This window comes from Erigeron canadensis, chromosome 7, assembly GCF_010389155.1.
Source record: "Erigeron canadensis isolate Cc75 chromosome 7, C_canadensis_v1, whole genome shotgun sequence".
NCBI classification, from domain to species: Eukaryota; Viridiplantae; Streptophyta; class Magnoliopsida; order Asterales; family Asteraceae; genus Erigeron; species Erigeron canadensis.
The window spans coordinates 7,797,940-7,812,764 of NC_057767.1; the positions used below are offsets into that span (position 1 = coordinate 7,797,940).

The 14,825-nt window shown below is 32.3% G+C and overlaps 1 protein-coding gene across 1 annotated transcript; it reads right to left on the reverse strand.

Moving 5' to 3' along the window:
- Positions 1–785: 785 nt before the first annotated feature.
- LOC122608157 lies at positions 786–5,097 on the reverse strand. Its single transcript, XM_043781248.1, has 2 exons — positions 4,031–5,097; positions 786–1,498 (listed from the first exon to the last, which is right to left on the reverse strand). The coding sequence occupies exons 1-2, from the start codon at positions 4,977–4,979 to the stop codon at positions 999–1,001; spliced, it is 1,449 nt and encodes a 482-aa protein (XP_043637183.1). The 5' UTR covers positions 4,980–5,097; the 3' UTR covers positions 786–998.
- Between the last annotated feature and the right edge of the window lie 9,728 nt (positions 5,098–14,825).

Consider the following 14,825-nt stretch of genomic DNA (forward strand, 5'->3'; position numbering starts at 1 on the left):
CTCTGAGAGTTCTAAGCATGGGCTTTTCAAATGCTTTAAAAGCCTGTATCCAAAGGGGACGACGGAGAGTCATAAATTGAAATCAGAGAAGAGGAATTCACGGAGGTTGGCGAGAACATGATGGCAATAAGCAATAATAACGGCTCTGATTTGCAGTGTTAGAAACTGAAGACCCCAAAGGAATAGCCGATGAGCACAGGCTTGCCGGAGTGATCAGGAGGGTATTCTGAAGCCACCCGAATTGTTGTCTGTACCAGTCTCCCTCAATCGATCAGGGTATCCTCGTATCATCCCTCGATTCATCGTCGGATGATGATGCGGAAAGATGACCGGATGGACGTTTTGGTTAAGCTATATATGTCTCTCGGGACTCGATCGAGTCATTCTTAAGTATTCGAATCAGGTGGTTTTGGCTATACAATTCATTGAGTGACTCAAGTAGGAGTATGTGATGAATTTCAAACTTTCAGTCACATCATGAATACATGTATAAATAAATTATTTGTGTGTTTATATTTGACTTTTTTTTTAAGATGAGTGATCATTTCCTTAAATTGATACCCAACTTGAGTCAAGTCGGAGAAATTGATACAACAAGATGCAACACTCAATAATGAAATGTTTTGGCATTCATCAATGGTATCAACCTCTGAATACGAATCATTAAAATGCGTTGAAAATGAAACAATAAGAGAATCCGAATACTAACTTGCAACAGAATAGAAACAACTTGTTCAAGACACATGTTGTTGATCATCAGATCAAAAATGGTATTCCTTTGCATCTTTCAAAAAGTAATTATTCAATATTGTAAGTTATTTAGCTTACATTAGATACAACCCATTTAAGAGGGAATCAAGCTTTTGATTCCCCATATTTATTATGTCAACATACATTAGAGACTTTTGAATCAGATATGTAGCAACCTTCAGCCTACAACAAATCAATTTACATCTAATAAACCAAACAAAAAAATATCATTTAGTGTGTATTTTTGTCTAATAGTGTGTGCTTGGTGATCTTCCTCGACTATTACTATCTAAAACAATTTCAAACAAATCCCCTTCGGAAGACTCATCATAATCCGATACTCCTCTATTAACACTCCCAAAATATTGTGCATTTCTCTTTGTAGATCGGTCTAACCAGTGTGCATCTATTCTTCCCATCGAAAAAAGCTCTCTACTATCATCAAATCCTAAAATCGGCGAACCTGCCATTTGTTCAATGAAGCAAGGATTTGGTGTCCTATGCAAATTAGCTTGCGTGTATTTAAACAAACTTTGTCCAAAATTTACAAGTACTGTAACGTCGGTGTTAGATGCTAATGTCGGGTATAGAGGAGTTGCAAATTCCTCTGCCGTGCATTGCACTTCGCGAACGAGTTTGGAATCTATGGTGAAGAAAATTTTCTTTTGACTTGGGTTATACCCACAACCAATAACCTTCTCTGCTTTGCCCCATTCATCGGATTCTAACTCGGTCACAAGTTTAACTCCTGTGAAAAATACCCAAAGAATTGTTAGCCAAATAAAACATCATAGCTTATTACTTTCTTTCTATTTCTAAATGTTATCAAATTGATAGATCGATACTTTAGTTCTAAAATCTTTATATTCAAAGACTAATGGTTAATTTAAAACTTTAAATTTTATTTATACTACACATTTTGTCAATTATAATTTAAGAAAAATCAAATATGCAGTTGACTGCAAAGTTCATACATACAGTCACACACATAAATGATTGATATATTATAAAATTGTCGCCCTTGATTTTTAAAGTAATTTCATCAAAAAATTGATGCAGTTAAATGTATCTTGAGGTAAGCCTTTACAATTTATCTTGCAAAAAGTAATTCTGAATTCTAAAACAAAGAACAAAAGACAAGCAACAAAACAAACCTTAATATTAATAATAATGTCGTGGGACGTCACTTGATCTAATAATAAAAGTATGCAGTTGTGGGTCACATGTGTCATTAGGGTGGAGTTACTATAGTTGCATTTTGTCATTATATAACTTGTATTTGATTTGTCTTGATTTTATAAATCGATTTTATGTAGCAAATAAACTATATTTTTTGTTGCCTGTTATCACCAATTTTTGTTTTATCAATCTCAACAAATATAATAATTTAAAAGTTATAGTATTGTATGAAACACTTTTTTAATACAACTTAACACTTTAATAAAATTATATTCTAAATACACATGTCATACAATTATTCCATTTAGAAAGATTTTCCTACACTAGAATTTAAGTATTAGTTTCTAAAACCTTATGCTACATTATTGATATATTTTATTCTCCCTCAAATTATATATTAAACTTGCTAACGTGAAAAAATCTCTTTATTTGAACTTTATTTCTTTCAAAAATACCAAAAGTGAAAAATACACTTTAATAAGGATATATATATATAAAACTTACGTCTATATTTGATAAAAATTTATACTCACAAATCAATATTTACAAGTAAAATAACGACTTAGTTGACATCGATACATTTTTTAATTAATTTTCTCTTCATTTTTTATTGCTTCACTTCCGTTTATAAGGATTTGATTTTAAGTATAAGATTGTTTATTTGTACATAAACGTTAATTTTTTTTTAAACGTTACTCCTAAATCACACGTATGTCTGGATATTAGGACTCTCGAAAAACCATCTATTAATCCAACCCTACAAATGTGGGAAGTGGACTCGAATCCAGGTGAATATTCTCAAAATCAAATATCATACGAATGAACCATCAACCCCATTGGCTCACAAACAATAAAATCTAGAGTTAAATGCAAGAATGGTCCCCGTGGTTTGTCACTTTTTGCAACGACAGTCTCTCTCTTGATTTCTTAACAACCGTGGTCTCTAAAGATATGTTTCAGTTACAACGGTGGTCCCTCACTAACAAAATCGTTAATTAGTGTCGTTAAGTTTCCCATGTGAGTAACACATGAGAAGTATGAATGTTCTTCCTTTTACATTAACAGATGGGTGTTCAAAGTATTCGTATCTGAACCATCATCCGAAAATTCAATCCGATTTTCTTTGAAATGTTGGATACAATAAACTTTGGATTCAAATTCGGATAGTGATTTTTGAAAAGTTTTAAATATTTTGGATATCTGAAAATATCTAGAATTTTTTTTGCTTAAATTTTAATATCATATTTTTTAAATTCGAAAATATTCGAAAATATCGAAAGATATCGAAAAATCCTAGTTTCAATATCCGAAAGTATCTAAAATGTTATTCTCAATATTTAATAATATGAAAATATCTATGATATTTTTTTTTCTTTTAAAATTCAGATACTTGAGATATTTTTTCTATGATAGTTAACTCTTTTTTACTAAAATTCGGCTATCTGAATTTCAGATATTCAAAATTTCAGATAGTGGATTTGAATATCCGAACACATATGGATTTCCAAAATATCTAAAACTTTCAAGATGAGATAAGCATAATATCTCTTTTGGATATTCGAATATCCGAAGTTTTCAAAAATGTTTACCTAAATCTAAATCCAAATCCGAACCAAAATTTGTATATCCGACATTTCAAATAATATCGGATTAGATTTTTAAATAACGTGTTTGGATACAAATACTTTTGAACACCACTATGTTGGTGTAGTTGAAAGGACATTAATACCCCTCATGTGCCACTCACATGGGAAACTTAACGACACTAATTAACAATTCTGTTAGTGAGGGACCGCCATTGCAACTGAAACATATCTTCAGGGACCACAGTTATTAAAAAATCAAGAGAGGGACTACCATTGCAAAGAGTGACAAACCACGGGGACCATTCTTGTATTTAACTCTAAAATCTATGTATATTACTTAACTTGATAATACATGTTTATAGATGTGAATTTTAGATTTAGAAATTAGAAGCCATGTTTCAATACTTTGACTTTTATAGAAACAAATATACCTTCTAGATAAAATAATTTCCAGATACAATACTTTTCAAAAATAGTAAAGGTGGTATAGTTTGACTTTATAAAAACAAACATACCTTCTAGATAAATGGAGCCATCGGAATTGAATCCGACTGATCCCGGATAACTTCCCGGAAGCTTCAACGGCAACGACCCACCTCCGGCCAACCCCACCGACAACACAATGTTCATTTCTTTTTTTCCCTCAACTATATCTTTTCCACCATTTCGACCCTTCAACTCTTCATCTTTGGCAAAAACACCCCTTGTATTAATACCATTATTAACACTTGTTACATGAACCAAAGACTCGGATGATACTTTTTCCCCATCATGAATTAGTTTGATCTTTTCTCCTTCTTCTTTATTTATCTTTTCTTGTTCGAAACAGGATAGTATCGTAATCTCGAAATAAGCTTCTTGTGGAAAAGGACATGAGTTCACTAAAGTTGGGCCTGGTAAAGGCAAAGCGGATTTGATCACGGAACATGCCATCATTGATGAACTATTTGTTATAATGATTTTTTGTAGTCCAGGATTTAAGCGGATTTTCTGCATGAAATCCGCTGACCCTGGACAAACTTCCCAACTTATTTCAACCAAATCATTGTCTAGTCTTGTCCCGCTGATATTGTCATCGGTACCAGCGGGACCACAGTATCCAAAAATGGATTTATTAGATTGAATTGATGGAGAAGATGTGAAATTTGTGAAAGCAAATCTTGACCATCCATTTTCAACTGCATCCGTTACTAAAGAAGGATTATCCGACCAATTAAACAAAGGTTTTGATGAAGCCCCGCGTCGAAGAACATAGTAATTTGTATGTCTACTTTTGTTGTTGCTCTTGCTAAAGATGTTTTTTTGATGATGTAGTTTTGATATTCCATTTTGTAAAGATGATGCTCTTTGGATTGTTGCTTGTTGTTTAGGATAGAAGCAAAGGCGGCGAATTATGTAAAAGAGAAAACCTACTAATATTCCAGTGGTCACGACGACGGCGACGATTAGTGGTAAGGTTTGCATGGTGGTGGATTAGTAGTTGATCACGGTGGTTGTTTGGTGATCAGATGATCGGAGTTTTTTTGTATGAGAAAAATGGGAAAGGTGGACTAGGACTAGTTCAAGAAAAGGTTGCATTGAATAACAAGAATAACAAGAAATAGAGAATGATGGGTGGAATATTTTTGTTTTATATATAGATTGACACATCTAAATACAAATAGTTAAATAGGAATACGATTGGAAAAGTAGTTGTATGGAGACCATTTCCATCTTTTTTGATAATAAAGGCTTTTGAACAAAATCAAAAGAATTCATTGTGCAAAATAACGGCACGCATGTCAGCATGTGTAAAATAAATTTATCACAAACGTGATAAATCTAATACATTACATATTTCATATGTGTATAACAATTAACAAGCTGTAAAACTATGCATTATATGTATAACTAGTAAGCTAGAAAACTTATAATTAAGTTGTGACAGACAAATGTATTTTGACGGGCTATAAATCTTCAATCTTTACCTGACCCATTAATTAGAACTTCCCAGTTAGAAAAACCTAGCCATGAGTCCATGACCTACTACTTGTTTTTGTAAGACCTTTTAAATATTTTTAGTTATATGTCTTTGCATTTGTGAGTCCACTAAAGTTATTTTGTAGCTCAAATTTATTGGTTGCTCGATGTAAATATACTAAATTCGTAACAATGTACGTGTTTACAGATCATCAATTCTAAACAAATAAATATGAATAATAATTTCATTTATTTAACTAAATAAACCCAATATAAACATGGTTTTCATTTGCTCATTTAGTTTTCATTTGCTCATTTATATTTGTGCGTTTGATACTTTAATTATTCGTAAATGTTTGTTCGGTTGTGTTTATGACACTTAAACTTTTCTTAAACTACTTACAATCTAATATAATGTTAGCTTGCATTTAAGTACTAAAGAACATATTTCATAATAGTATTTCTAAATGTTAAAAAAAAATAATAATAATAGTATTTGTAGGGTGAAGATCCCTCGAGTTACTTTTGTTTTGTGTCAAGTTAGAAGTATTTTGGCTCATAAATAAAAATCTTAAAGGACAAAATTCAAAAATGATCTTTAAATTTTGACTCTTAATTTTCATTCAAGGTTCAAGATTTCTTCAAGTTAACTCAAGTTGGACAATCAACTTGATAGAATACTCACCCGTATTTATAATGGGTGTCCATAACAAAGTTCACAAGGGGCAGGATTGTAATGACAAAAAATTAAAGGTTGGTAAATTTTGGCAAAATTTTCAACCGATGCTATAGGTCCATTGTCCTCTAGGGTTTTTTTTTTCCTTGCCAAAAGTGCTAAAATGAGCCAATGCAAGGATTTAGTGTCAAAAAGTGCCAAAATGAACCAAAACAATGCCAAAGTGCCAACAACGGTCAAAAGAGCACGTGGTCCAAGACTCCCAACGTCCACCAGCATTGGTTACTAGCTGATGTTCCTTGCCAGTTTTTGTCAAACTAATTAAGTGTTGTAAGGGAATCAATTTATCAAAAAGTACCGAGAAAGAAACTTAAAGAAACAGACTACCTTTGCCCCAATGCATATATATCATAAACTTATATCTATGACATATGTATTAGTGTATTACAAACTTTAAGTCCATGGAAGAAAGAGAATCGAATGTCCAATTTTATGCGCTCTATGGAATAAGGTGAGAGAAGTTTGTTGATAATAATTCATGGTTCAATTGGTAATTCATCAACAATACAGTGATGGAAACTCAATCCTTGATAAGCATTAGAAAGGTACACACCTCGATCAGGTTTTTCCTTCAAATATCCACTCAGCGTTGAATGCAATGAGACTCAAATAAGACAACTGACTAACCTAGTCTGAGTAGACGATCACCTTTTATATATAGCGGAGGCATGTTTCATTTCGAAAGTTTCATTCTAAAATAATATATGTACAATATGAAGTTAAATATAATGGAATCTAGTTATCTAATTGGGTAAGTTTATAAGCATACAAAATTAAGTTTATAAAAAACTGGGAGACTAAAACATGACTGTACCATAGTCTATAGAGTTTGTAACTATGTTGTTAATAACGGTGGTATAACAGTTAACGGTCCTTTCCCAAAATAACGGTCAAAACAACGGTTCCGTTATTAACGGCGATATTTACCGTTATTTTACCAATATTTAGCTTTTAAATTTTCAGTTCTAACGGTGTTATTACAGGTTCGTTTTTTTTAATATCCAAAACTATTAAATAGCCCAACTCTAATTAAATAAAAGCCCAAACTGATGATAAAGATTATACCAAGGTTGTAAGTCGAGAAATCGTGATTGAAATCAGTGATGGTCAACGGCCAAACAACGACAACTCAACATAGAGAAAATAAAGGGAGAAAAGAGAAATTAAAGCGAGAGAGACGACATGTTTTCTATCTTGTTGATGATAATGGTCGATGTGAATGACTGAATAAGAAGAACATATATGTTTTTTGGGAGAAGAAGAGATATAGAATTACATATATATGATAGAAAATAAAATAAAAGAAAAAAGAGTAGTTATAGTTTAACAGAACCCACCAGCTGTCTTTTAACTTTCCAAGTTTTAATAAAATTTCCATTTTAACCCCCAAAATCTTGATCTTGTTTATTTTGGCTATTATACTTATCTAACTTTTAACATTCTTTCTAAATAATTACATAAACTTACAAAAATTATTATTTTTATAATGACCGTTATATCACCGTTATACCACCGCTATAACAGATATATCAAATACCTGTCCTCGACTGTTATAACTGATATTTGAGTATTAACAACTTAGGTTTGTAATGTCCATGACATTATAGACGTTGATTAAGAGGGTGTTTGGGATTACGTCTTGAAATTATTATTTGATTATTATGTTTGCAAAATGCAAATTATCTAAAAAAGTGTTTGTATGAAAAAGTGATTATCTGCTATGAAAACGCATAATCTATTTTGAAAATGCAAAATTTGTTTTGTAAACGCAATACCAAACACCCCCTAAAATATAACGAAAATGATTAGAACTTTTAAAGATGCTCATGAAATCATTATAACATACCATGTGGATTTTACCAATTCTCTTTATTAATATCTATATTTCTATACTATTATATAAAGAGTATACACCAAGTTAAAAAAAGAAGAGATGTGACCAGCTTATCCTTAATGATTTAATATACACCACCAGTCTCTTATCTTATATAATATATCAACTACCCCTTTTGATCATATCTTTACATCAATTATTATCGTCACTCACCACCACAACCATCACCACTCGCCTCCACCGCCATATCACCATTCATTATGCAGGTAACATGCTAGTTATCTTTTAATTTTATCAGATGCTATAATTTTATAGTTAGGAAAACTTTTAAAGGGACTAATTAAGTGGATATATCATTTCAGAAATGAAGTATACAAAAGAGGGAAAGATACAGTAAATAAATTAACTTATTCAGTAAACAAAAGAAGGAATGATGGTTTAACTCCCGATGGGAGCATAACTAATAGTGAAATGATGTAGTTATATATAAAGTATATTTTATTGGACAGTAGCTTTAAGGGCTTTCATTAAGGTGCATTAAACAGCTGAACACTTATCATAAAATTCAAAGGGTGTGTTTTTTATATGAAAAAAATACAATTCTTTTATGCACGTTAAGTGAAGGGCGTCATTTAATATTTTACAAAAATATATAATACTAGTAGCAGTTGAAACCATTTAGTGAACTGTGATTATATATTACTACTCCGATATATCTATAGTTCACTCCTCTATGCAAGTAAGTGATGACGTCCATTTTGTGATAAAAACCCCTATCGAAAGGCTTCATTTCAATGCTTAAAAGAGTTATTATTCCGAAACTATCAGTGCTTAATGAGTCGTATGATTATGCAGGTTCACGGAAGATGAAAGAGAGGGTAAATGACATGAAGTAACTAAAGAAGGAAGCCTATGAAGTTACAAGACACAAGGAAGTGATTCGGGAGCCGAACGAAGATGCGAAAGCTGCAACAGGAGTCACCAGCACCGCTGGCCATCAAGCACCAGCGCCTCTCCTCTACCACCAGTGCCGCTAGCCCAGTTAAGCCCAGGACCAGCGCCGCTGGTCGGCCCAGTTCAGCAACTAACTTTCATCTCTATTTAAGCCAAACTAACCCTCAAAACCCTAAGAGAGCCGATTCAGCAGCCCTAAATCGACTTTGCAGATTCCAAGGAGGTTTTGGAGCTTCTAACACCTTCCGATCTTCATTCTTGGTCTAGATCTTTTATCTTTTATTTACTTATATTATCAAACAATGTCTTTCATCTTTACAGACTTTGTTATTCCTTTAATAATGCTAGGCTAGTAAGCTAAATACTTGTTTGGATCAATGTGATCATGTAGACACTTATTGTTTTACTGTGCTTGTTTAGATTTTGTTGGAATGTGTTTTACTGTTTATCGTAGATCCATGTTTATTAGTAATTCATGTTGCTATTGATTTTATATCTGAACATATTAGTTTAATTCTGATGGTTGTCTATGATCATACACTTGGACTAATATGTTAGGACAAAAAACGACTAGTCGGTTTATAACTAGAAGTAAAAAGTGATTCACTTGTAACCGAGGGATCCAGAACCATAATAACTAGGATGAATTGAACATGAAGCTTAACAATGTCAGACGCGATCCTTCGATTTGGAAACGAGCAGTGTGGTCACCGGAGAGAATTATATCTAGCCATGGCTTAAGAGCTGGGTAATTAAAAGATGAATTAGTAAAACAAACTTTAGGTCATTAATGCTTAAACAATGAATCTAACGAGAATTTGTTTATAGGGTAGTGTGAGTCTAGCTACAACACTATTAATTAGGCAAAGTGAATCTCACGAGAATCTGAGCCGCGATGAAGTTTCCAACAGTCTAACAAACTAGTAGGATAGTATTTGGTCGTACCATGAGATCGGAGATGCCAAACAAGTAGTTTAATTTTATTAATGTTATTTGTTTTTCTTTTCCTAGTTTTATTTACGTTTTGTCTTCCGACACGGCCTGCGCCGGTAATACCGGGTAGTTATTGTTAGGTAATAGTTTATTAGGAGTTCGTGACAAACCCTCCAAAACAAACTAGAATTACACGTATTAATAGATTAGGTAACGCAACGCGTCCCTGCGAACGATCATGTAGCTTATCACTAGACTATACTACATTGATCGGGTGCTCTGCTCGTTAGTGTACTTTAGTTTAAGATAGTTACTTGTACAACATTATAAGTTTAAAGACAAAGATAAAACGCACACATCAGTAAGACTATGAGGAGTGAGAGGGCTTTGGGGCACCTCACATAGGGGCGTCTTTCGTCATGTGGCGGTGCCTTCCCCAATGAGATGTCCTTCATTTTTCTTGGAATGAGGCAACTCTTTGGGCTCCCTTGGCTCCTTTAACCTTTTTTGTTTATATATATAACAAAATTTATTAAAAATAAAACCTAAAGCATACTCCATACCTTCTTTTCTCTCCATGCCTCCCTTGTTCAGCCATCAACCACCGCTTGTCGACCACCGTCACCTACCGGAACCGCCATGAAATCAAGTATGTGTATATATATTTCTATCTAACATACCACCACCACCATATCAGATCTCTCTTTTTTTGGAAATCAACAAGGGAGCGAGCGGCAGTTTTTTGCCGGGGTAAATTTTTTTTGAGCCTTGCCGCCCTCCGGCGCGGTGTGTTGGGCGGAAGTGGGACGGAAAGGGGCGACGTTGGGGCAAGAGTTCCCTCACTCCGCATAATCTAATAAAATGCTAGACTTAGGTCCGAGGATAACCATGTATCCATAATCGGATCCACGTACCAAGTCATCAAAAAAGAATAAGATCCCCTTAAGTTATCTGACTTTAGGGATAAAGTTTGAAAAATTTTTATTATTTAGATTAGAATGAAAGGCCATAATTCAAAAATCATAACTAAATTTTAACTTTTCATTTTAGTCCGAAGGTTAACATTGTTATCATATCAACTTAACCTCCAACAGATGATTGAAGAATCTTACATCAGATCAATGGCGGAATTAGGATTGAAGTGACCCGTAGCATAATTTGTTTTTCACTAGCTTTGTATCACCATAAAGTAACAATAACGTCTAGATTGTTACAACTTTTAGTAGTTTGTTAAGGATTTTTGTCTATTTTTAGGGTTTTAAAAGTTTTTGGCACTTTTGGTTGTACTCTTTTCATATTTAGTAGCACAAATACATATTTATAAGTTATATTGATAAAAAAAAGATTTTGAAAGTCTAAAATTAGTTACATTGACTAGTATCCAATATTTATTTAACTTGTAGCACTAATAAAAAAAAGTACATCATTATTTAGAAAAATTTATACTACAAAAATTTGGCGGCCCCACCCGGCTACCCCTTTTATACTTGGTTCCACCAGTGCATCGGATGCTAACAACCTAACACATGTTTATAAGTTATGTATGATACATTAATAATCTGTGATAACTCAATGTGTATGTATAAATAGCTAGTTTTTTTTAATGTAAAAGAAATGTATCAAAATGTATAAGGGCGTATTAAGCAAATGTTAGTAGCAACGACGTGTTTTATCACATTTTGTACTAAATATACAAAAATGTTCCTCTTGCTATGATATATACGATTTCTATACTAAGTGAAAGCAGTCGACGACATTTTTACATTAAACCACTCAATCATATGTACTATGTATGTTCACCTACCATACTAAAAAGGGATTGATGGTGATTTTTCATTAAATGAAATCAGTTAGATAGTAATTTTCATTAAATGTGTTGCGGTGGCATGAATGTGTTTTTTTTTTTTTTTTTTGTCTTGAGGTATAAGTTCAAGTATCAATTTTAGCTCCTAAGTACTTAAAATTATATGAAAACAATGTTAGGGTTATAAGAGATTTATAAGTGCTATAAGAGATTTACAATTACTAAAGTTAGATATATGTTGTGTTTGAATACAATTTTATCACAATGGTTAGAGCTATATGATTAATTATTTACAGATTTAGACTATTGTAGTCATATCTTGATATATCATACTATTATATATTGCCATAAAAAAATTTATTAGTTTATGATCATAATTTTAATTTTAATCAAATTGTTGTAAAACTAAAGAAAAAGAACAATAAAGAAGACAACATATAAAGGAAAGTGAAAATTTTTATATATAATACAATACTGACTTGTTGTTCAAGCAATAAATCTCATAATTTAGTACAATATCTCTCTAATTAATCTATTAAAAAATATGGACATCCATTTCATATTTATCTATAATACAAATAACATTATTGGTTAAGATCAACTTTGCCCACCATCTACTTATTGTAAACAGAAAAGCACAAACATAAAAGGCGTGTGAAAGGGCATATAAGCCAAAGATAAAAGTCATATATTTATTGGTAATAAGATACTTTATGATAATTAGGAGTACTATTGGATGGTTGACATAAAGCACATACAATAGTAAGGTTTTGTTTATGCATAATTCTTTGAGTCTTACACTCATCACTCATTGATGTGTAATAGCGCATCATTCTATAAATAGACCATGATCCGTTACGGGTTATTCAAAGGAAAAATTTACATGATGTATCACTCTGAAGAGTCAGAAGTCGTAATCTAAGGTAAAACTGATGTGGATGACTCCAGATAATTGATCTAGTCTTCACTGCCAATTTGCTTAATTATCTAGAATATTACACATAAGTTGTTGCAGAGAACTTTTACTGAGCCATATGTTCTGATTTGACATGATTATGATATGACGACTAAGCATGACATCTTTTTATAGTAACAAATTGTTACTAATTTGATTAACGTATGCGTAAACGAAATTGTTTAAGCAACAATAACCTTACCAACTTTATTAATCACTACAAGATTAGGATCGATTTAAAAGTTGGAATTGATAGCGGAAAAGAGACAAAATATGGGGACAAAAACTTTTCGTGGGGTTAAAAGGGAGAAAACATACTATGTAAGTAAGAGCTTCTCCATCTCATTTGTCTCCTTACTTCAAAGCATAATTCCCCTGCAACAATGATTACTTTGTGCCTACAAATGTCCCCCTTCTATGCTTATTTTTGGATATGTCTAAATGTTGATCTATGCTTTTTATGGAAAGATTGATCAGATTATACCAGGTCGTCGATCTTTGTGTAAGGCGGTAAGTTTAGGCCCAACTCTTTCCGCACTTGCATTAGCCCAATTCTTTCCACATTAGTTGTGAATTGTGATTTGTGACTTGTGATTGGTATTTTACATTAGAAGTCATTCTCGTAACAAAGTCATTCCATTAATTAATTGATACTCTTTCCGTCACATATTAAATAAGATTCAGACTTTGTAACTCAAAGAATACCAAAACTTAAATCTAGGTCCAACCGGAATTAAGTATGGACTACACAACATATGTTTAAAATTACAAAAAGTTATAAATATTTGATATAATGATGACTTTTTATATTTTATCGTTATATTTTGCCTGCTGGGCCAATTTGGTAGTTGTGACTTTATATGTTATGTACGTTGTTGCTTGTTTTGAATTTGCTATCTGTTGATTATGCGGACATCGTTGATTATGTTTTAGCTGTGTCTCAGTGCAAATTGTATGGTGATCAAGTTTTCTGGCGGCTCTTCTCAATACCCTTGAAAGTGAATCATTTAGAGTGGAGAGTGTTTGTAACTATTTCCTTTATTTAACAGTAAAGTGAGTAATTTGCTTTCTAAATAAATAAAATTGATGGTGTGACAAAAGAAAAATCAATCGTTTTATTATATAATGACAGATTCTATTCCAAGACAATATAATTGCTAATTAAAACAAATTATAGTGTCATACCACTTCAAAGCATGTCGTCATCAAAATCATGGGTCTTATTCCAAGAATAAAGATGTTTGGTTTCATTTGTTCTTTAAGAAGCTTAAATACACAATATAAAATGTACTGTAAAACAATTTAACTATACAATAACTAGAAATAGTTTATGTCCATAAATCATTATAATATTGCTTTAAATGTCTTGAATTTTCATGACCTACAATCTCTAAAGGATATATGGCTAAAAATGATGCAAATGACCTCCCAATCACAAAGCATGTATTACAATTTAAATGTTGGTCAAAGTCATTTATTCATTCAGAACATTAGTCAAAGTCGCATTTTCATTCTAGAAACAACAAGTCTTGGATTATGTCAACTTTAAGCATCCATATGACCATATTATCAAAAAGTCGACAATTTGGTATACGTCAAGTATTCATTTTAGGATCATTAGGTTCTTTGGTAAAAAAAGTTTTCAATGTAGAAATTGTCTATGAACTCTTAATAAATATTTACAACCTTATTAAATTTCTTAAAAGCCCAAAAATTGATTATTTAACACGTCATATTTATCTCGACGCATTTACATTCCTTTTACTTCATACCGACATAAACCGTATAGTAGACTGGCCAACGATTAAATTATCTAGCAAACACATCGCCCTCATCACATTCACTCGTTGTACATACACAATGCTAGTCTCAAATGAAAGTCTTAAGCGTTTAATTTCATCTTTCGCTTTTCAATCAAAGTGAAAGAATTCGAAATTACTTAAGAATAGCGTATTTGATGCAATGATGCCTTCCCTGCCTTTAGGGCTCCTTTTTTTTTAGTTTTATTTAAAGACCGGGCCTAGATATAATTTAACCCATTTAAGTGTGATGATCCAACTAAGATATAGGCCCAGGTTCAAAAAAGCGTCCCAGTTTGGAGACTATCAGTCTATCACAGTATCTTACCTATTACT